Consider the following 22,262-nt stretch of genomic DNA (forward strand, 5'->3'; position numbering starts at 1 on the left):
CACTATCAGGCCTACATCGGGCTATCGTCTTCAACCTTTAACCTTTCCAATAAAAAAATACATCGGGCTGATATCGAGCCTGCACCGGACCAGGCCAAAACCCAAATTTTGTCCAAAATACATATCCGACCATTCCAACCCTAAATTTAACCCAAACTCAAAATCATGAAAAAAATGATACTTACATTTGACAACATTGTCAATGGAGAAGCCGTGGTTGATGGAGAAGTCGTTGGATTTGTGGGTCGTTGGGTCTGTGGTCGTGGTGATCGTGGAGAGAAGGGACCGATGTTGTGGGTGGTGGGTTGTGGGTCAAGTTTTTTGGGTGAGTTCAGAGAGCGACAAAGAGAAGGGAGTAAGAGAGAGGGTCAGGTGTTTGAAATGGGAAGAGTAGAATTGAATTTTATGAAATGTTAGCCTATTCTACCAATGCGGGTTAACTTAGGTTTAGTGAAATAATTTTAATCCAATAAATTCATAGAAAGTCAAAATTTCGATCCCTTTGAAATTATTGAAAATATCGAGACTTTACAAGCAAGGGGTTTGAAGTCTTAGTTGGCTCGAGGTTTGGGATTGGGTTTGGGACAAAGGTGAGGGGTTCAGGGTCTAAGTTCGATGAGTTTGAGTTTTAGGGTTCAAAGTTTAAGCTCGGCCAAGGAGCGGAGTACGAATCGAGAGCTAGGAGTCGGGAGCCAAGTCAGGGGTACACATTTCGTACGTGTCTAAAAAATATGTACATTTACTAATTACTATTAATACTCTCATTAAAATCATTATTATACGTCTTAATTTAATTGTGAGACAACAATCTGTACACACAGTTCGAAGTTGAACTATTAATAAATAGAGCTCATTAATAAATCCCAAGGGAGATGAGTCATTTTTATCCACCAGCTTTTGTTTTTAGTTTTACACTTAAGCATTGCTATTAAGTATCAGTGGTGTCTGACACCTTCTATAGCTATTACTTAACGATTGGTTAGCGATATTTTCTAAAACTTATTTTCTTAAGTTATATGACACTCCAAATCTGCTATCGGTAGGGTCGAAACAGTGGGATGCTGAAGTGGTGAACGATCTTTTTAATGATAGAGATAAAGAACTCATCTTCTCTATCCAGCTGAGTGATAGTGTGGTGAGCGATTCTTGGCTCTAGAATAAATCTTCAACTAGTTTTTATTCAGTTAAGACTGCTTACAATGCATTGCAGCAGTCCAACAACACCGTAACCTTTGAAGCTGACAGAGATGGGTATAAGAGGCTGAGGCAGCTTGATATTCCTCCTAAAGTACATCATTTTTTATGGCGTGCTACTTCAAGATGTCTCCCAACAAAGGTTCAATTGAACACAAAATATGTTAATGTAGAGATTATGTGCCCATTGTGTAACTTAACTGAGGAGACTATTTTTCATATACTTATTGGCTGCAATTTTAGTAGAGCATGCTGAAACTTTTCTTGTGTCAATGTTGCTGTTATAAGTGGTAATGACTTTAGCTTGTGGTTCTTTAGTTTGTTTGATTCGCAGTCCAATGATGTTATTTGAGAAGCTGGAATGGTGAGTTGGAAAATCTGGACCGTCCGAAATGATATTGTGTGGAATGGAAAAACTTCTTCTGCTTTAGAAGTGGTGCGATCAACTAGAACAACTCTTGACCAATGGATTAGTGCTCAATCACAAAAAATGGGAGCATTGTTATTAGATGATATTAATAATGTTAGAGAGCACTCAAAGAAACCAATGTTACATATGGTTAAGGTTAATGTTGATGGCGCTATCTTTCAACCAGAGAACAAGTTTGGTTATGGTTGTGTGGCCCGAGATTCAAATGGTCATCTTATTGAAGCTATTTCGGGAAGCCGTTTTGGTTTGATGCAACCTGAAGTAGCGGAGATTAGGGCTGTTCATCTGATCCAATCCGCACTTTTTTGGTCAAACAACATCCAATCCGCACTAAGTGCGGATTTCATTTTTTGGATCCAATCCAATCTGCACAATAGCTCAAAGCCAATCCAATCCAATCCGCAAAAGTGCGGATTGGATCAGTTACTTTGGATTGGTTACTTTTTAATATTAAATTATTTAATATTTATAAAAAAAAAATATTTTTTTCCACATAACTAGCAACAAAATAAAATAAATTATAGTTATTTTATGTCTACAACAACACATTAAATTAATAAAATAATAAATAACAAATTTAAAGGAAAAAAATTGTATATATAAAAAAATATTTTATTTTATTTTAAATTGTATATAGAAAAAAAAACGAATAGAATATACATTTTATCTATTAAGTTTTGCAATATAATTGTATTAGACTTTTAAATTACTATTTTCTTTACATTAAAATGTTATTTGTATAAATAATTTTTTAATTTTGTTATAAATATGTGTGGATTGGATTGGATCGGTTACTTTTACATGTCAATCAACATCCAATCCGTACAAGTGCGGATTTTGAATTTTCTAATCCAATCCAATCCGCACAAGTGCGGATATCCGCACTTTGCGAATTGAATCGACTATTTTATGAACACCCCTAACAGAGATATTTGGCATCAAGGAGGCTTTAATTGGATAAAGAGAAAGCAAATGTGGTGGTTGAAACTGATTCCTTGATTGTCGTTCAAGCTATTTAAAGTTCAATTGAAATGCCTTCCCAGTTTGGATTGCTTGTTCCTGATTATTAAGGCTTATTATCTTCATTAAGCAATGTTTCTAATTTTCTATAGTTTTTGTTAAACGATCTGCTAACAAGGTCGCTCATTGTATTGCTAGAGATCTTGTTTAAAGAGATTGTACTTTCAATGAGCATGATGCACCTTTTGATTTAAAGACTATTGTTTCTGCTCAAAGTTATTAAATAAAATCATTTTTGATTCAAAAAAAAAAGTTATATAAGACTTAATTATACTAATAACAGTATAATACTAAAAAAAAAAAAATACTAAATATTAATAGTACCTTTTACCAATTCTCAATCTTTATATATAATTTTCAGATTGACCAAAAAAAAAAAACAACAACAACAAACAAACGGCAAAACAAGCACATGGAGCCTTCGAACACGTGGTGGAAGTAAGCCACGTGTGAACGAGTACAGCTATATTGAAAGCTCATTTAAAGCAAATTGAATTGAAGTTGCTCTCAATTCTGTTTCTTGTTCCAGTGTGACACTTAAATGCAGCCTAACTACCCACAATGGGTGTCCATTAAAAGCCTCGAGCTGTGTAAAGAAAAGAACCTAATACACTTAATCATCATTCATCACGACCGTTCATTCCATTCAAATGCTGACGTGGTCGATCATCAAAAAATTATATATGTATGTACAATTGTAGACTACCCTGTCCAACAGTATCTTTGTAGTTTAGTGATTGTGGGTGAGTGAGTATACAAATTTCATCAAAGAAGAAGAAGATGATGATGATGAAAAGGGAGATGAGTTTTGTGTCGTTTTTGGTGATATTTGTCGTTTTAATGAGGAGTAGTAGTATTGTGGTGGAGTGTGCTGTGTCGATACCAGAGAAGTGTGGTAGTGATTTTCAAAAGCTGGCTGTTTGCCTGACCTACGCGACGGGAAAGGCGGCGACTCCGACGAAGGACTGTTGTGATTCTGTGAAGGGTATAAAAGATAGTGAGCCAGAGTGCTTGTGTTTCATTATGCAACAAACACATAGTGGAAACGACAAGATTAAGAGTATGGGTATTCAGGAGACTAAGCTTATTCAGTTACCTTCTACTTGTGCCTTGAAAAACGCTAGCCTTGCTGAATGTCCAAGTAAGTTCTTTTTAAACCAATTTCTATTTTCATAAAAAAGAAAAGTTCATATGTTAGATTTGTTAGGCTTAGCAAGATTTAATATAATTAGATTTTTTTCAAACGATTTACTCAATGTTCCATAATAATATACTTGTCATACATACATGGTTGTGAATATTATAAATTTATATTTTATTTATTGCTTTTTTAAAAGATAAACGCAATTTATTATTTTCTTCTACTTATAATAAAAATTAATTGATTTTATATAAAGAGTTGTTTGTCGAGAATTTTACTATTAACATGTCATATTATTATATTGATATATGCAAATTACTCATTGAAACATGAAGATTATGAGGATATAAGTAGTGGCAAAATAGGTATTTGCAAATTATGGTATATTGTTGGTGGTAGTTGCTAGAATACTATCATGATCCGTGACAAGAATAAATTGACCAAGTCAAAAAGTTGTACAAATGCTAATGCATGTGAGTAACCGAAATAGTTTTTCCGTACACTTGAAAACTATTTATGAAACCTTCCAAAAAAATATATATTTTTAATCATTTAGAACTAGATCACTCTGATTGTAACTAGCACCTTCTATAAGTGTTACTGTCACCCTATAATTTTTATAAAATTTATTTTTTTAAGTTATACAGGATCGGTAGAGAATACTAGCCACCTGTAGTGGCCTTCAAAAATTCTCCTCTTCTCCTAAACTAAACCACTTTACACCTGAATTACTAAGTTCAAGAAAAAAAAAGAAAAAAGCAATTTCAAAAACACAAGTAGGATGTGCTGCATTAATTGTGTTTGTTGGGCAGCACAGCAAAACGTTTAACTAAATTTTTAATGTGCCATAACAAGGTTGATAGGTTTGACTTTTGAGTAGGTGCTGCTTTTATTGAAAATTTGAAACGATAGTAGTAGTAGTAGTATAGCAGCAGCACTAGTGCCACTTATTTTATTTTGTTTTCTTTCTTTTATTTCTGCCAATTACTTTCTCAACTATCAACTGTAACCATTAATAATAGCTTGTTCTGGCCTCTGTGTTTTCTTACCTTTTCCCTTTGAAAAACCAATCGAAATTTGCTGTACAAGATTACATTATATGCATGCATTTTAATATGCCATGTAGTATATGCTTCAAATATATAATATTCTGTAAATAAACATAATCAAGAGATGTGAAATTAGAGAAAGAAAATTATTTCGAAATGTTAATTTATTCTTTTGATATATATATTTATATATATATTTTAAAAGTAGATAGATCTTTTCTAATGTTATTTTGTAAATTCATTTTCATTGAATGATGCTTTGTAAAATGAGATTACATAGGTAGTGTTGAATATTTTTTATGTTTACAAAATATACTTTGCAAAAAATTAATAAAAATGTCATTTTAGCTAGAAAATATTATATTGTCACAAATATCATCCAAAGACCACCTTGGATGGAAAACTGTTGTGAATATGTAATCTGTAAAAAATGGATACTAAGTTATCATTATTGGTGTTGTCTTACTAGAGCTTCTAGGCTTAGCCCCTAACTCCCCGGACGCTGCCATATTCACAAACGCAAATGCCACATCAGCAACACCTGCGGCTTCGGCGACGCCCTCCACAACAGGAACAGGATCATCCCAACCCCAGACAAGTAACAGCGACTCTAGCACGATTCAGCTTGGGCCTTGCATTGCTGCTCTGCTAGCAATGGCTATGGCCGCCATTGGAGCTTTTGCCTGAGAGGATTAACTAGGTGACCATTGGCTAGAGCTTCAGGATCATCAACAACATTTAATTGTCTTTAGCTTTCTTTGTGTTTGTTTTCTTAGACCGTGTCGTATGTACTTGTACCCATAACGTTATGTGTAGTCCCACGTGTACCGTTATTGCCAGACTTTTCTCAGTTTCCTATTTATATCTTTGAGATTTGCTTTAGTTTTTTTTTTTTACGGATCAAATCGAAATCATGAAAAGCTCATTAGGAGATTTTGTTCAAATATCAATTTACTGTTTGTTTTTCCTATCAAGTTTTAGGGGTGGGGCCGAAAAACACAACTAGTACAGTTAACTTTCAACCTCACATCATCTTTAATTCTTTTTCTTTGGTTTTCTCAACTAAAAAACCAAAAAAAAACTAAAAAGCTATAGCAATTGATGCGAAGGACTGAATCTCAGATCTAGGAACAATAAACCATATGTTGACCGTTTGAAGTATTCTTAGGGTGGCTTATTTCTTAATGCTAATTAAGTTGTTGATAAAAGCCCCAAATATATATATATATATTAATGTATAAACATTACACAGTATGAAAAAACACACATGTAAGGCACCAAAATATGTGAAGAAAAAAGAGAAGCCAATGGAGAATGTTGGGCTTTTGACACTCTTTTCCTCAAAATGTCTACTTAGTTCTAGCTCAAAGTCTTAAAAAAGAACTCCCCTTTTGTCTACTGAGTTCTAGCTCAAAGTATTAAAAAAGAACTCCCCTTTTGTCTACTTCTAATTTCACACTTAAAATGACAAGTTGATCAGCAATAGCTGTTTAAAATTGTCTTGAGTAAGACAATGGAAAGTGACATGACATGTTGGGATGATGCAGCATCTTACCTCTATTTTCAAGCAACGAAGTTGAGTTTGCTTGCCGACCAACCTTTCTTACCCACGTCGATTTCTGTCGTTCTTCGTAGAAATCAAAGTCATCCAAGATGGAGGAAAGAGCTTCATAGTTCTTGAAAATGTTCAGCATATCAATACCAAGCTGCAATTCCACCTGCAAAAATCTTCGATTAAATACTATACTAGTAGTACTAGCACCATTGGAAAAACTTTACTTTAAACATAGTTATTTCTTTTCTGATCACATTGATATACAGATAAAGCGTGCAATAAAGCCAAAAAGATAAAGTGGAGCAGAGAACTCCATGGCTAGAAATGTAACAAAAGTTTCAGGTCCTGTATATTATTTCTTACCTCTTGAGTATCTCTACTGTTAGTAACGGGCTTATTGTCATTGTCCTTGAGTATGATGTGACGAAACTGACTGTTTGGAACATCTTTTATTATATGCCACTTGACAGGAAATTGCCCAGTCCATTTGTCTTGCTGCCAATAGTCCACACTGTTGTCAAAATCTACAGGCCCTACCATCTCAGCTACTCCACAGAATTGGGCACTAGCATTAACCTGTGTCAATAATACAGCAAAAACAATAAAGAAATAATACGAGCCATCAAATATGCATGCATGCACACAAACAGTTAACCAAAGGACCTGTAATCTTTTAACGCTAAACACAAAGAAATTATAACTCCTCTGAAATGCAAATTAGAAGACTGCTTAAATGAATAACATTGATAAACTTGCCAGTAAAGTTCATTAAATTACTCCATTCGGACCTATGCCCATCAGATCACTAAATTAATCCCTTGTTTTGCTACACATAATTCACTAATAAACTTGGAATGATTTAGACATTTGTTCAGGTTCAGACGTATAAATGGTAGCTTAAAGACTTGGAAGTAAATTACTGAAAATAGCAGAAATATTGGAATGTCTTGCTCTTTTTCTTTTGTGTCACGATATGCAGCATCTAATTTCTTGTTGCCACTTGGAGTGCTTGCCCAAACACTATATTTTATGCTCCTATGGACATTATCTTCACTGTAAGATTTGATGACAAAGAACTTTGCATCCCTATACTTGATGGAAGTGTCCAGCAGATTCAAATTCCCATTATAAACATTTGGGGATGTTCCATTCTTGCTTTCATTAATGATGGAACCATTTGCTGCAGTCAGGCTTTTTTTCTTCAAAGCCCTAGGACCCCTATTTTGAGCAGTTTGTGTTGCTAGCATACCTGTACAACTGCATAAAAGATCATGCTTTCCTCCTTCCTTGGCCTCCTTACTTACAGACCAGGTTTGTCCATTACTCCCTGGCCTGTAATTTGATACACTTTTATGGCTACAGCGGTAATCATCATTACAGTAGCCTTTATAGGAACTTGTACAAGAACTGGAGCCATATACTAGTCCTTCATGTTGAAAAGCCTGTAAAAATCACAGTTAGACCATACACTAAAATATCTACACAGCATCACTGTGATCAAATTTTGGAGGCAAGTGCAATTTCTCACCGAATAATTTGATTTTTTCAGCTCAGATAAAATATACAAGAGCAAGGGAAATTATGTATGAGTAGCTTAAAGAGCTGTTAAACAGGGCATTGGCATTATTTTCAATCAACTTATATATTGAACTGAAACTAACCATTTTAAAACTAAGTTCAGGCAATTCCTGTAAATCAACTTGCTTTGAAGAAGCAGCTGCAGGTAACATTTGTATTAGAGAACTCTGATTATTCATAGGTTTAGACACGTCTGACCATAATCCATTGATTCCTAACCTCTCGAATCCTTGCTGCATCAAACTAAAACCATCAAAATTTTCAATAAGGTTGCTTTCTCTACCAGAATATTCAAGTGGCGATGGACCTCGTCTTGGCCGAGCAATCTCACTGTTCGTACATTGATTGAACTCAATTGGTAATGCTGCCTGAGTAACTGAACTTAATGCAGCACCGTATTGAGCATTTGGAGAAACTGGTGACTGGTAATCTGAGGTGGGAAATGGTTGTGGCGAGTTAAAGTGGCCATGACGCCTCATAGAAGAGGGAGCATATGGTCTGTACGACATTTGAGGAGTGTTTTCGTAACTTTGAAATATAACATAAGGGTTTTGATCATAGACGCTCTGCATAAATGCACAGAGAGAGCACGGGTACAAATATGAATAAGGAGATAACATGATCAAACAAGTAAAAAAATTTGAGTGCAAACCGATGGTTCATACTAACATGATATGATCTGCTCCATAAACCTGTTGGATTCTCATAACCTGAGTCACAACCCAAAACAAGAAAAGGCTAAAGAAAACTCAGTCGCAAAGATAAAACTACTAGCAAGAACTGAACAAAACAGCAGCAATCATTATTCAGAACTACCCAACAGAAAATCAAACACTCAAAAGAAAGTAAAAGACAAACACAAAACCATTCCAACAAGATCATCTTTCTTTCTTTTTCTTTTACTTTCTTTCATTCGTTTTCTTGGGTCTATGAAATGGCCACAAAATCATGTGCATGGAATGGATAATTAGTTTTATGTATAAGCATAAATTTTCCATTGGAAATAGACCCATAAATTCAACATATCTCAGCCCCGAAACTAATAATCGCTGAAAGGAAAAAACAAGAATTTAAAGACAACCCAATTAAATTTCACAGAAAATGATTGAAAAGATCGTACCGTTTGAGTTTACAGAATCAACGGTGGACGGGAGTGCAGCCATGGATTCAGTTTAAGCGAAAGTCGATGATGGGTTGTTTAGGAGAGAAAATGATGAGTTTTGAAGGTGGAAAACGAAAGGGGTTTTGGAATGTTAGGGAGAATGAGAAGTGAAGGTTCGAGTATTGGAGTTATCATAGCAGTGGTAAAGTCATATACATATATAAAGAGAGAGAGAGAGAGGAAGTGAGAAGGTTGTGTAGTGAGGGGTTGATAGCTTTGGAATTGGGATTTGGGAGTGAGAACGAGAGATGTGCCGAACCATGCAATAAGCCATAGACACATATGGATGCAAAAACTCTTTACATAGCTCCTACTGCTGCCACCTATCTTATGTACACCTCTTAAAAAGCCCGCTCTATTTCTTTTCCCTTCCTATAATGTTTTTGGCACTTTACTATAAAAAAATATATAAAAACCAGTTATTGGCGGCCAAATTTCTAATTTTATATGTTATTGGGCTAGATACATCTTATTAAATTGTATCGTATTATATTATATTAAACGGAATAATATATCATATTTTTATATAATATTATATTAAATTTTAATTTATACTAAAATATTATATATTTAAATATTTATAAATTTTTTTTTAAAAAAATTCATACAATTAATATCATATATAATTTTACATAAAATATAATTTAATATAATACAATATGGTGTAATACGGCGTACCAAATGAACCTTATATTATTGGGTGCTTAGGGCAACTGTTATGGAAAAACTTAAATTTAGTATTAAATCAACACTAAAAGTTCGTTTGATACGCCATATTACACCGCATTGTATTGTATAGTATTATATTAAATTGTATTTTATATAGTATTTTTTAGGGGTGTTCATCAAACCGCCCAAACCGCTCAAACCGCCCGCACCGCAAAAAAAAATGCGGTTTGAAATTCTTTGCGGTGCAGTCACAGTTAGAATTTTTCATAAACCGCGCGGTTTGGTTTGGTTTGTGGTTTTGAATTGTTAATATGCGGTTCAAACCGTACCGCACCATACATTATAAAAATACCAATTTTTATATTTATTTAAGTCCAATATGTGAATGTTCAACTCAAAATCCACTAATTATTGTATTGTTGACACTTAAATTTTTTTTTTTCATATTTATTTTCAAGCCTTATAGTATTTTGATAAGTTTTGCTCAAAATTTATTATATTTGTGATAGTTAAATTATTTAGTGATAGTCCAAACGCATAAACCACAAAAACTATATCGCACCGCACTATTTTTTGCGGTGCGGTTTTTGCGAGTTTTTAGTTTCGTGATGCGGGTGCGGTTTGGGAAATTAGAAAAACCGCATGTGCGGGTTGGTTTAGAAAAATGGTCTAAAACCGCATCACCCGCACCGCGAACACCCCTAGTATTTTTATGTAAAACTATTTGTGGTATTAACTTTTATAGACAGTTAAATATATATAATATTTTAGTATAAATTAAAATTTAATATAGTATTATATAAAAATATGATATATATAATCTAGTTCAATATACTACAATACAATACGATACGACGTTCCAAACGAGCCATTTCAATACTAAATTTTTTTCTAATTCTAATCACAACAATAAAAATTATATTATTTATTACTATATTATTTTATTAAATTATCTCACACTATGTATATAAATATAAAAATTTAATAAATATATTATTCTAATTAGCCTTTTTATAATTCTTAAAATAAAACGAAAAATGATTTTTAAGAAAAAAAACGAAAAAGGAAAAGAATAAAACGCAGCGTATGGAGTCGGAGGAGGCCCCCCTCAAAAAAAAAAAAAAAGTATATGGGCTAAAAGCTTTTCCAGCCTCAAATCGAATCGACTGAGTCTCTCTCTTCTTTGTTTAGTAGCAGTAGGGCATAATAATCGCCTACTTCGCAGCCCAAACCTGCTCCTAAGATCTCCATCTCCGACTCCACCTCCCCGGCGATATGTCTCAGGTACCTCCTCTTCGCTTTTTTTCTCCAGTCTCTTTGATCTATATTTTCTTCAGATTATATTGTGGAACTAATCTTAATTTCAATTCGTTTGAGAATTTGTTAGCATTTTGAGGAATTTATTCTTTTCATTCGATGCCGGGAGTCCAATATTAAAATTGAGCCGCCATTAAAACACAAATAATTAGGGTCTTACGAGCTGGAATTAGTTGATTTATTTGGACTTGTTTATTTCTCTATTCTTTTTTTTTTCCAGGTCGATAACAGAAATTCTTCAGCTGCAAAGCGTGCTCGAACTGATGGTATGCTATATAATTTTACATATGTACTGTATGTATATATTTATGAATATATGGTGGTGCTGTTTTTGTTGCGAAAGTTTTATATTCTACGGAAACAATGTATTGGATTTCTTAGAGTTATTGAAACTGAATGGAGGAAATAGGTAGAAAATTTTATGTGATCTCTGATTTTGAGAACCAGTTCAATTTCAAGTTATGACTTGTTTTGCTCTATATCTGTTTTATGTAAACTTGCAATTTTAATCTTTCAGGTAGTCGAAGGGAAGATGATTGGACCTGCCCTAGCTGTGGAAATGTCAACTTTTCATTTAGGACAACTTGCAATATGCGTAATTGCACTCAGCCAAGGCCAGCCGATCATAATTCGGTAAGTTTGAACTAGTATGAATGCCAATATTTTCTTTCGTAGGAGGCATTGATAAAACAGTAGGATATTTGAAGGTGATACACCAGGGTTTTTAGAGACAATGTCTTTTGAAATAATATATATCTAATACACTAAAAAAATATATTAATTAAAAGAGAAAGATGTACAAATTCAGAATAATCATATACAGGAGTGTTAAATGATGATCACTGCAGAATTCTCTTTGAATCTTTGTATACATTGTTATATATCTCTTAACCCACCTCATTTGAAAAAAGGGTCAAGTGAAAATACCTTCTGGGTCCATCCCCAATTTAATAAGGCCAACATGTACTTTTTCTTTCTTTCACAGTGTCTATCCCACTGTAAATATGATGAGAGCGCTATTGATGTTTTTTCTTGTTAGAGAGAAAGACATGCAAGTGGGAAACTATAATTATTGCGAAATACCATGTATTGTGTTAAATTGCTAAAACCTAGTGTACATGCAAGTTGTTCTGGTTGACAATGGTATTGCCCTTGTTGTAGACTAGAAGTCCTTTTTGCATATGTCTTTCTCTATTTGATTACTCTACTTTCCTTTTGCTTGTTTTTATGCTATTCTTGTTCCAATTTGTGATATTCATATAAGTTTGTATTTCCTAGAAATCTGCTGCCAAGCCTATCCAAGCCCCACAAGGTTACTCCTCATCTGCACCTTATATGGGTTCTGGTGCTCCATCATCGATGTATCTTGGTGTCCCACCCTATGGTCCATCTCTCTTTAATGGTTCATCTATTCCTCCTTATGATGTTCCATTTTCCGGGGGATCAGCTTATCATTACAACTACAACAACCGATTATCTACAGGCAGCCCTTATAGACCTTTGCATTTATCTGGACCGACACCTTATTCAAGTGGTTCAATGATGGGTAATGGTAATGATGTGTGTATGTGTGTGTGTGATTAAGGACTACAGTCCCTGTGTTAACTAATGCATTTCTTTTTTGCTAGAGTATATATTACTTTATAACCATCAATATGGAATAGCATAACTCTGTCAGCTCATTATATGTCCAACCTTATCTAATATCTATGATTTTCTGAGTTGAGTGATCACGTACTTTGGTGTCAATTAATCTCAGAAGCCCTAAGTTGTAATCTGAAAGATGAGAAACAATCTTTCAAATCCTGAATTCTTAGTGTCTTGACAATGTTCTGATTTTTCCTTTGTTTCTCTTATTTTTTTTTGGTGTCTGAATCCCTTTTCTCTTACAGGTGGGATGTATGGTATTCCCCCAATGATGGATCGATATGGACTGGGTCTACCCATGGGGCCTGCAGCTATGGTGCGCATTGAAGTTTATTATTCTTGTTCCTTCTTAGAATTAGGAACTGGGTCTTATGTGCTAGAATTCAATTTGGCCTTAAGTACTTTAGATTTTAGTAAAAATTAATTACTCTGGTGCCAAACTTCTGCCACACCGTCGTTCTGAATCAGAGGATTCATTTTGGCTTATATGAGATAAATTTACGTGTTTATGTTTTTTTTTTATTTTTCAAAATTAACTTTTCTTTTTTAACAGGGCCCAAGGCCTGGATTTTTTCCGGATGATAAATTACAAAAGAAGGGTGCAGGTGAGTCCTTTAGAATGATTTTGAAAGTAGTTTATCTGTTGTGTTCTCATCACTGTAAAATTTTGTTGATCAATCGCTTACACATTTTAGATGCCACACGTGATAATGACTGGACATGCCCAAAATGTGGAAATATTAATTTCTCATTTAGAACTGTTTGCAACATGAGAAAATGCAACACGCCAAAGCCTGGCTCCCAGGTCTGTCTGTGCTCTCTTTTTTGTTATGCTTAAGATTATTACAGTTGATTTCACTGGAGATAACAATCTTGTGATATATATCTATTTTTAAATCTCATCTGATAACATGTTGACTTTCCCTTGCAATGAAGGCATCAAAGTCTGACAAAAATTCAAGTAAGTTTGCCAATAATCAATTTCCATCAAACCAGAGCTTTTTGCTTAATTTGAGCTATGTTTGTCTTCTTGTTGCATCAACTTGTGCATTTTTTATTTCCAGAACAAAAGATGCCAGAAGGTAGCTGGAAGTGTGAGAAATGCAATAACATAAATTATCCATTCAGAACCAAGTGTAACAGGCAGAACTGTGGGGCTGATAAACCAGCTGACTCAACCAAGACTCCTTCTCCTACACCAGATGAAAATGATCAGGTTCGTTGTGTCGAACATCTTCTATGTATATCCTCATCTAAATTGAAACCGCTATGGCTCTTTGTTAATTTCACGAACAGCACAATTTTTTATATTCTATTGAAGCTACTCACACTCAGGTTAAGGGATCAACTAAGGTTACACATTTTTGTTCTTTTTAGATCTCTGTATATCTTTTTCCTGATGGCTTTTGAATTAATTTATTTTCTTTTCCTATCTGTCCCTTGCATCCTTTAATTTAAAAATTGTCTACTGTTCCAGTGAGTTCTAGAACATGTTTGAGGGTTGAGAAGGTCCAGAGTCGTCCAGCATTGCTCATTGTGGGTGTCTGAAAGTCAGTCTTGTCGTCCTCATGTTGCAGCGGTTGTCAAGTTACTCTACCTTCTCATGATATGTGTCAAGTTGTTGTATTAACTGCAATGGTATTTGTGATCTTTGTGGATCATACAATGCATCTTGTGTCAGCCAGTATGATCTGGTTAAAAGATTTACAGGTTGGTTCTGGTTTTTAATAGTTAGTAGGCCTTGTACTTTTAGAATCAGCCAGTATGATCTGGTGCATGTTAGAAATGTTCCCAATAGCTTAAAGGTTGCTAAGGTGGTCTACCTTTTCTGGTTTTCATTGATCCTAAATCTCTTCACCATTTCTTAAGAAATAGATTAGCGGGTGCTAAGGTGATAAATCCAATTTTGATTTAATTTAATTGCTGATTAGTCAGTTGCTCATAGGATTTATATATATATGGGTTGAAAGTAATTCTTTTCCCATTTTATTGTCTGTGATCTGGTGGTGGTTGTGGTGGTGGTTGTGGTGGTGGTGGTGGATGCACAGGTATGGTCTTACTCTTACGGGTGGTGTCGTGTCTATAGTGTATTGCGTTGTGTGATTCGACTTTTGGTTCATGGTTTTCCTTATCATCAAATGTCATGGTCTCTCTCTTTAGTAACGAGAGTTTGACAGGTTGGGAAAACAAAAGTTCAATTTCTTTTGTAGTTAAGTCCAACAATACCGATTTCTTTGGCAAAACATTGAACTCATCGCTCTTACTTTCAACATACAGACTTAGTCAATTGCTAATAGGCACCGTAGTGTCTAGGACCACTATAAAGTGACATCTTGTAAATGGTTAATAATTTTTGATAATCATTATTAAATTAAAATAAGTGGCACCGGTACTGGTATGACATAATAGTGGTGCTAAACACTATGGGTGTTCATTAGCATTTTTCCATTAAGATAATACCATCTTAACCAAACCTTTTGGGGGTTCATATCAATTTGAGCATGATGTGGTGCCCTCTAATTAGATGTTTTTTTATAATCATTATCATAATAATAAAAAAAATAAAATTTGATATTAAATTGCCCTAATAGTAATATTACCCTTCAAAATTTAAATAGTGTTAAGCACCATGACTGCCGTTTATTATTTCTCACGTCAACCCTAGCTATTTTCTTTGAAGGAGGTATCAACCCTATTCAGCTATGTTGATTGGAAATATAAGCTGTTATTAATGAATATTTTGCAGTATTTTTCTATTTCGTGCTGTCCATTGAGAAAAATAAATTTGAAAATGAGTAAAGTGTTTATTTCATTATTTATGCATGTGCTGTGAATTTAATGTCAACATCATGCCACGGATTAGGTATACGAAGATTCCATTGGCTTTGATTGCTTGTAGAACCTTGCGACTTAAAATAAATATAAAGATAATATTATCAACAGTTCGGTAGCCAGAAGCATGACAATGAACTGTTGCAATTTTTGTTTTCTTTTTTTCTTTTTTGAAAGGTGAAATGTTGCAAGTTAAAACAATGAAAATAAAATCAAGACGTAATCCCCAGATGCATGATTTATTTATTTATTTAAATCAAGATTTCCGATTAGCTCTATTAGAGTAAAAAATTATAGCAATGGTTGTGTCCTCGCCAGAAGCATGATTTACTTATTTAAATCAAGATGTCCGATTAACTCTATAAAAGCAAGTCACATGACACAATAGTTTTTCTTTCTAAATTTATTTGCCTCAATTTATCTCAATAAGTGTTTATTAATTTATTTTTATTTTTAAAAGCAATAACTGTTTGGAAATGGTGACGTGGCAAAAACATAATTTAATTGACTGATAGCAAGAGGCAAAATACACTTCCTTTAAAGGGACAAAATAACCATAGTACCTTCCTTACCTTTAGAGGAGACTCGACATGATGGGTTTTGGTTGGTAGTAAAGAGCTGTGTATGTCAAAGAGTTATGCTCTCTGGGCTTAAAGGCCAAGAAGGAAAAATTAAAGCAGACGGGTGTTCTAGCAAAGTAGAAACGAAAAACAGAAGGCAACAATGAACAATTGTCATTGATAATCTCAACTACAAAGTTAAATTTGGCAACTTAGGCAGTGTAAAGCCATGTTCACCCATTTGGCCCTAGTACATAAATGCAATTACAAAAGAAATAAATAGGTTCGTAACATTAATGAGCATACTAAATGCTATTACTCAAGTACGGTAGAAAACTTAAATGCAATGCAACATAACTTGCAAGACAAATTCACCGGGTGATAAAGATTAATGCCTTGGCAAGAAAAAGTTGGAGGGACAACAACAAAAACCACAGAACTATTTTGAAAACGGCGACGAGCAGAGAAGAGTAAGGATATATGTACGGTAGGAATAAAGCATGAAAAATCATTGGCCTTATTAGACTACAAACGGAAGTACGACTAGAAAGTTTTGATAGGTGAAGGAAGACGTTTAATTGAACTGGTAGGAATAAAATCCAGACTCAGTGGGAGCTTTGAACAAATGGAGATCTTGAAACTGGCTGCTGCCATTACTACGCTGATGATGTGAGAAAGGTGATGGTGCAGCATCAATGGTGGGTTGGTGGTGTTGAGTTTGCCAGTACTCTGAAGCAATGGGTAAGCCTTGGCTAATTGGATGCACTGCATTTTGAACCATGCTGCTATTGTTTGTAGTGTTGTTGAGAGTATCAAGGGAAACAGGTTTTGTCTCGCGTGAACCCCACGAACTAGTTGACAGAAGAGAGAGAGCACGATGAAGATCCTGAGATGTGTTCAGGTCAGAAGATATGGCAGTTTCTTCAAAGCCTGCAAACTCTTATTTTGTGTCAATAACCTTCTTAATAAATATATAAAAATTTAAGTACAAAGCAATGTAAGGGGTTAAGAGAGGCAGAACTAGCAGGGATCGAAATCAAACCTGTGTGGTGAACCTCAGTTGCTGTGCCTTTATTTGGTGTTAGTCGACTGGGATCTTGATAAAGCATGGTAATACTGTTAGGCATTTGACCATTGTTGGGCAAAAGAAGCTGTCCAGCTGCGGCTCCTGATTTTGCAGGCCTCGACAAATACTCCCTTGTGTGCCCGAATTTGGAACTATCAGGGCCATCCCATGCTACATTTGCATGCCTTGAATAAAGCCGCTGGTCAAACACAAGACTCATCTTCTGTGTCTCATCTACAGAGGTGATTGATTACATAAATAAGTAAAGCTAAATTGATGGATGGTAAAGTACCAAGTCTACTTCCATAATGTACCACTAGAAACTCCATCACATCGAATTCCAAGTTAACAACATGAAAAATAAAATAAAAAAAAAAACCATTTAACTCTTACCATACAGTGAAGAAAGTCTCGCTGGATTTAACCGGACCGCTTCTGGCTGAGGCTTACGGCGCCTTGCATTGTGATCAGAGAGACGCCTGCGGCAGCTTCTTTTTTTCTCATCAAATTCAGACAGACCATGGAACCTTCACATTTCAAAAGCACTTGTTCAAATTAGTAAGCAATACTGAATAAAACTATTTTTCTGATGCAAAATATAAAAGAATATAGAACACTTTAACTTTTAAGTGATGATGTGATAAGAAGACATCGGTTACCATATATATCCCAAGCTCGAATGACAATAAGGAGCTTGAGAAAATTGCAGCAAACATGTTACCTGGATTTCTTAAGCTTCTGATTTACAAATAGTATTTCGGAGAAGATTACCTGCTGCACTGCTGGCAAAACCGACGTTCCACACCACCTACTATGACCCTTGGAGATTTGGAATGGTTTTCACAAATTCTATGCTTCCTATGGTAATCTTTAGCAGATGAAAGATCCAGGTTACAGCCTTCAACTTGGCAGCGAGGTGGGGAAAGGTTACCCTGGCAGCTGGACTTATTTCTCTTCACTGTTGCAGCAGATGGCGACACTTCAGAATGGGAAGAGTGTTTGACATTATTTTCTGAACAAATGTCTTTGAAGTACATCCTCTTCCCCAACTTTAGACTGAGCAACGCTTCACCAGAACCAGTGGAAATATCAGGTGTCGGGGAAGATCCATGTTGTTGAGCTTTGTTTGCTTCATTTTTACTCATCAACTCGTTTGAAAAAGGTTCAAAACCATCAAGAGTGAATTTGGATGTCTTGCTTTCCCCAATTGAAGAAGAATTGATGGAAGCCGAAATAGAGCTCCTTGATGAAGCATGCCCCAAATCAGAGCCAGAACCTGCACTCCCCCCACCATCCCCAGGTGAATGGAGAGATCCAGAGCTAATTCCTCGATCTCCTTCGAAATTGCAGCCTGTTAATTGTAGCTTCTTTGGATTTTCAGTTGCCTTTGTGTCGAATTCAAAAAGGTTCTCCAAGTCCCACAACAAGGAAGGTTTCGAATTCCACTCCATGGCTGATAAAAGAAGTTGGATAAATTGATTTCACCTACTATTCTCCAAAAAACTGAAAAGCAAACTTCTTGTCAGTCAGATGCTGCAAACATTAACTCTGACTTTTTTTATTTTTTTTATGCAATAACAACATAATGGAGCACAGAGGTTATGAAACACCAAAGAAATAATAATGAGAATACAATATGTAAAAATATTAAGGAATTGGCAAAGTACCTTAAAATTCACAATATGTAATCAATGGCCATATCTGGTTCAGAGGAAAAACATAAATAGGAGGCAAATACCAAATACCAGTTCAGATCTGCCCCAATTCACAACTCAAGCTATGGAGACGAAGGCCAAGAAATGTAATAAGAAAATTGATCAACAAAGCATCATCCCATTGGAAGATTCCTCGGAAGCCCATAAATATTGCCTTAACCATCCCCTTGTGAAACTGCTCTCAGAATCGAAAGTTGTAAAATACCCTTTAGAAGAGAATTCACCAAGCTCAAAAGATACCTCTACAAAAACACCTCTTTGCTTGATGATAGCCAAACACTTAAAAAGCTGGTTACATAAATCCCAAGGTCCACAAAATGGGTTATACATATCTCTGCCATTACTTTCTCACTCCGGTACCTAACAAGTCCCATCATTCGCAGAAAACACAATCAAACTCAGCCCCAGTAAAGATGGCAGGCGTTTCCCATTTCCCTGCAACAGTTATAAGGTGATTTTTATGCTCAGATTTCTACTTATATATAATTTTAGGGTTAATTTTACTTTTCTTTTAGATAAAAAATAAATAAATAAAAGCTCAATGGAAAGAAAATTTACAGTTACTAGCCAACCCCATCTGGATACTTACCATTTTAGTGTCTCTCTCTCTTCACTTATTACTAATTATCAGAGTCCAGTAGAAGCAAGTTTTCAGTAGGGCAATCTATCAAAGCCGGTTTTTGAAGCAGACCCACCACGGCCTCTATTACACCAATGTTAAAAAATCCCTTAAATCGGTCAAAAATTCAACAAACCAACAAATCTCTTCTTATTAAGTTAATGAAAATCGAAAATAACAACCTTCACAGTTCACACACCTAATCATAAGAATCAGAGAGAGAGAGAGAGAGAGAGAGAGAGAGAGAGAGAGAGAGAGAGAGAGAGAGAGAGAGAGAGAAAGACTGGATTTTATGTTTCATTAGGCATTTTAGGAAAATAAATACAAAAATTAAATTAACCCATTAAAAGCCACTACTGTTTCATCCTTCTCCGAAATTACCATATCCACCAACCAATTGAATACATATATTTATATGATATCCATAAAAAGAAAAGCATGAAAGTAGAAAATCAAGCTCAATAAATGAAAAGTCAGATTGTAATGAGTGAGTGAGTAAGTGAGAATCAAAGCCTCGCCGATCACATGCACCGCAAAGAGAACCCTTTGTCTAGTTAAATCGATTAAAAGAAAAAACAAAAACCCAAAAAAGTATTAAAATAAAATCAAAAGAAAAACCTTTCCTTTTACATGTTGGAATTTGGGATTTAAAAGAAGAAGAAGGGCAATAAATACATACATAAAAAAGGGTATAAGATTTTGATAGCTTACTTGATTTTTGCAGTTGAAATTGCAGATGCTATGTTTGGATTGGCATTAAATTTCACTGTTGAAGAGAAAAAAGAAGAAGAAGAAGAAGGAGAGAGGTGATGAGTGTTTGGATTGTTATTGCGTGGTGTAGACGTACCATCACTTTCTTGCTATCGTATTCCCATTCATCCCATTCCCATTCCCATTTCCATCTCCATTCCCATTCCCATTCCCAAACTCGTTTGGCCGTTTTCGCAGGATTAATACTTACACACACACATACCGCACCAACAAAGAAAGGAATAAAAAAGCTTTGGCCTTTTCTGCCCTTAGGTACCTACCTATATGCTAAGCTAAGTAATTACCCCAAGGGCTAAAACTGAGTTGTTGGGGCCTCGCCTTGGGGGCTCCCCTTTAACCCATTCCACTCCCTTCCAAATGTTTACAATTAAGTGAATGTTTGCTTTCGTCTAATGTCTAATGAAAATCGGAATAGGAATGGAATGGAAATTACAATTATAATGTTTAATTGGATTTTTTGTAATCTTTTTATATTGTAATGAGTATTACAGCACTTGCATCAATTCTCATTATATGAGTATGACTGATGAATGAGGATTACAATTACTAATACATTACAAAAAAGACTTTTTTACCTTTTTCTCCCTTACCTCTTTATCATTGATAATAAATAAAATAGAATATTTTGGTCAATATATTAATTATTTAATTTTATTTTTATACTAAACCAAATAAAAAAAATTGATTATATTGTTCATTACAAAATAACCAAATATAAGTCAAATGTTGTGTTGATTCCGAAGATCTCTAGGCCGTCGTTTGTCAAGGAATATCGGCCTATTAGTTTTTGTAGTGTGATGTACAAGATTGTGGCGAAGGCCGTGGCTTTACGGTTGAAAGGTACATTGTCTCCTCTAATTTCATCATTTCAAAGTGCGTTTGTGCCGGGTCGCTCTATTCATGATAATGTTATGGTGGGGTTCGAGTTGTTACACTCTCTTTCAAGAAGAATAATGGCGCTAGGGGGTTTATGGCTTTGAAGCTTGACATGAGTAAAGCGTATGATAGAGTTGAGTGGTGTTTTCTGCGTGCTATTATGGGTAAGTTTGGGTTCCCTAGTAGGTGGGTGGATTTGATCATGGACTGTGTTACTTCGGCTTAGTATAGCTTTTTAGTGAATGGAAAGCCTCGGGGATGTGTGGTGCCTATAAGGGGATTGAGGCAAGGGTGTCCGCTCTCTCCTTATCTGTTTCTTTTTTGTGCGGAGGCTTTGTCTTCCCTGCTGCGTCAGGCAGAGTTTAGTGGTGAGTTAATGGGGGTTTCAGTACTCCCGGTCAGGGCCTCGAGTGTCTCATCTTTTCTTTGCTAATGACAGTTTGACATTTGGTATAGCCAATGGATGGGAGGCGAATTCTATCCGTCGGATTCTTCAGTGTTATGAGTTTGCTTCTGGCCAACAAGTCAATTTTGATAAGTCTACTATCACATTCAGTCCGAATGTTCTACCTGCGGATCGTGCAAGTGTATTGGGTATTTTAGGCTTGGGGTCAGTTGCCACTCATGATAAGTATTTGGGTTTACCAACGGTTATTGGACGAAACAAGAAGAAGACTTTTGCTAGTATTTGTGACAAGGTTCAAAAGCGAGTACGGGGTTGGAAGCGGAGTTCTTTTCTGCTGGTGGCCGTGAGGTTCTGATTAAGGCTATTTTACAAGCGGTTCCAACTTATTTAATGAGTATGTTCCAATTGCCTGTGGCGACATGTGATAAGCTTCGTTCAATTATTCTTCAGTTTTGGTGGGGTACGAAGAATGATAAGCGGAAAATTGCTTGGGTGAAGTGGGAGAATGTGTGCCAGCCCAAATCAAAGGGGGGCTTAGGCTTCAAGGATCTTGTGCTCTTTAATCAAGCTATGGTTGCTAAACAAGTGTGGCGATTGCTACAATCGCCTGAATCATTGGCTGGCCGTGTGTTGAAGCATAAGTATTTTCCCCATT

The 22,262-nt window shown here is 35.4% G+C and overlaps 5 protein-coding genes across 13 annotated transcripts; 3 read left to right on the forward strand and 2 right to left on the reverse strand.

Moving 5' to 3' along the window:
- Window positions 1-1,555: 1,555 nt before the first annotated feature.
- Window positions 1,556-3,185, forward strand: LOC133036781 (uncharacterized). Its single transcript, XM_061113517.1, has 2 exons — window positions 1,556-1,903; window positions 3,174-3,185. The coding sequence occupies exons 1-2, from the start codon at window positions 1,556-1,558 to the stop codon at window positions 3,183-3,185; spliced, it is 360 nt and encodes a 119-aa protein (XP_060969500.1).
- LOC115715100 (non-specific lipid transfer protein GPI-anchored 1) lies at window positions 3,159-5,716 on the forward strand. The gene is made up of 2 exons (XM_030643905.2): window positions 3,159-3,785; window positions 5,304-5,716. Exons 1-2 carry the CDS (start codon window positions 3,425-3,427, stop codon window positions 5,519-5,521), a joined length of 579 nt encoding a protein of 192 aa, XP_030499765.2. The 5' UTR covers window positions 3,159-3,424; the 3' UTR covers window positions 5,522-5,716.
- Window positions 5,717-6,088: 372 nt separating this feature from the next.
- Window positions 6,089-9,500, reverse strand: LOC115715098 (YTH domain-containing protein ECT4). Of its 3 annotated transcripts, none has more exons than XM_030643899.2 (6): window positions 9,088-9,500; window positions 8,637-8,677; window positions 8,051-8,533; window positions 7,310-7,831; window positions 6,753-6,965; window positions 6,089-6,552 (listed from the first exon to the last, which is right to left on the reverse strand). In XM_030643899.2, exons 1-6 carry the CDS (start codon window positions 9,128-9,130, stop codon window positions 6,325-6,327), a joined length of 1,530 nt encoding a protein of 509 aa, XP_030499759.2. In that variant the 5' UTR covers window positions 9,131-9,500; the 3' UTR covers window positions 6,089-6,324. The 3 variants fall into 3 exon arrangements, with proteins under 3 accessions (XP_030499759.2, XP_030499762.2, XP_030499763.2); XM_030643902.2 differs by having other exon boundaries at window positions 8,637-8,705; window positions 9,088-9,471; XM_030643903.2 differs by lacking the exon at window positions 8,637-8,677 and having other exon boundaries at window positions 9,088-9,472.
- Window positions 9,501-10,892: 1,392 nt separating this feature from the next.
- On the forward strand, window positions 10,893-14,661 carry LOC115714375 (ranBP2-type zinc finger protein At1g67325). Of its 4 annotated transcripts, none has more exons than XM_061114832.1 (10): window positions 10,901-11,082; window positions 11,336-11,381; window positions 11,633-11,748; window positions 12,394-12,661; window positions 13,008-13,078; window positions 13,316-13,367; window positions 13,458-13,567; window positions 13,699-13,723; window positions 13,827-13,978; window positions 14,240-14,661. In XM_061114832.1, exons 1-10 carry the CDS (start codon window positions 11,074-11,076, stop codon window positions 14,240-14,242), a joined length of 852 nt encoding a protein of 283 aa, XP_060970815.1. In that variant the 5' UTR covers window positions 10,901-11,073; the 3' UTR covers window positions 14,243-14,661. The 4 variants fall into 4 exon arrangements, with proteins under 4 accessions (XP_030498917.2, XP_030498916.2, XP_060970815.1 ...); XM_030643058.2 differs by having other exon boundaries at window positions 10,903-11,082; window positions 12,394-12,667; XM_030643057.2 differs by having other exon boundaries at window positions 10,893-11,082; window positions 13,827-14,661.
- Window positions 14,662-16,307: 1,646 nt separating this feature from the next.
- Window positions 16,308-20,559, reverse strand: LOC115714374 (squamosa promoter-binding-like protein 2). Of its 4 annotated transcripts, none has more exons than XM_030643052.2 (7): window positions 20,266-20,531; window positions 19,525-19,638; window positions 18,888-19,370; window positions 17,992-18,723; window positions 17,614-17,747; window positions 17,197-17,454; window positions 16,308-17,084 (listed from the first exon to the last, which is right to left on the reverse strand). In XM_030643052.2, the coding sequence occupies exons 4-7, from the start codon at window positions 18,669-18,671 to the stop codon at window positions 16,729-16,731; spliced, it is 1,428 nt and encodes a 475-aa protein (XP_030498912.2). In that variant the 5' UTR covers window positions 18,672-18,723; window positions 18,888-19,370; window positions 19,525-19,638; window positions 20,266-20,531; the 3' UTR covers window positions 16,308-16,728. The 4 variants fall into 4 exon arrangements, with proteins under 4 accessions (XP_030498912.2, XP_030498913.2, XP_060970814.1 ...); XM_030643053.2 differs by having other exon boundaries at window positions 19,525-19,663; window positions 20,266-20,529; XM_061114831.1 differs by having other exon boundaries at window positions 19,525-20,104; window positions 20,266-20,529.
- Window positions 20,560-22,262: the final 1,703 nt, after the last annotated feature.

The sequence above is a fragment of the Cannabis sativa genome, chromosome 4, assembly GCF_029168945.1.
Source record: "Cannabis sativa cultivar Pink pepper isolate KNU-18-1 chromosome 4, ASM2916894v1, whole genome shotgun sequence".
Classification (NCBI taxonomy): Eukaryota; Viridiplantae; Streptophyta; class Magnoliopsida; order Rosales; family Cannabaceae; genus Cannabis; species Cannabis sativa.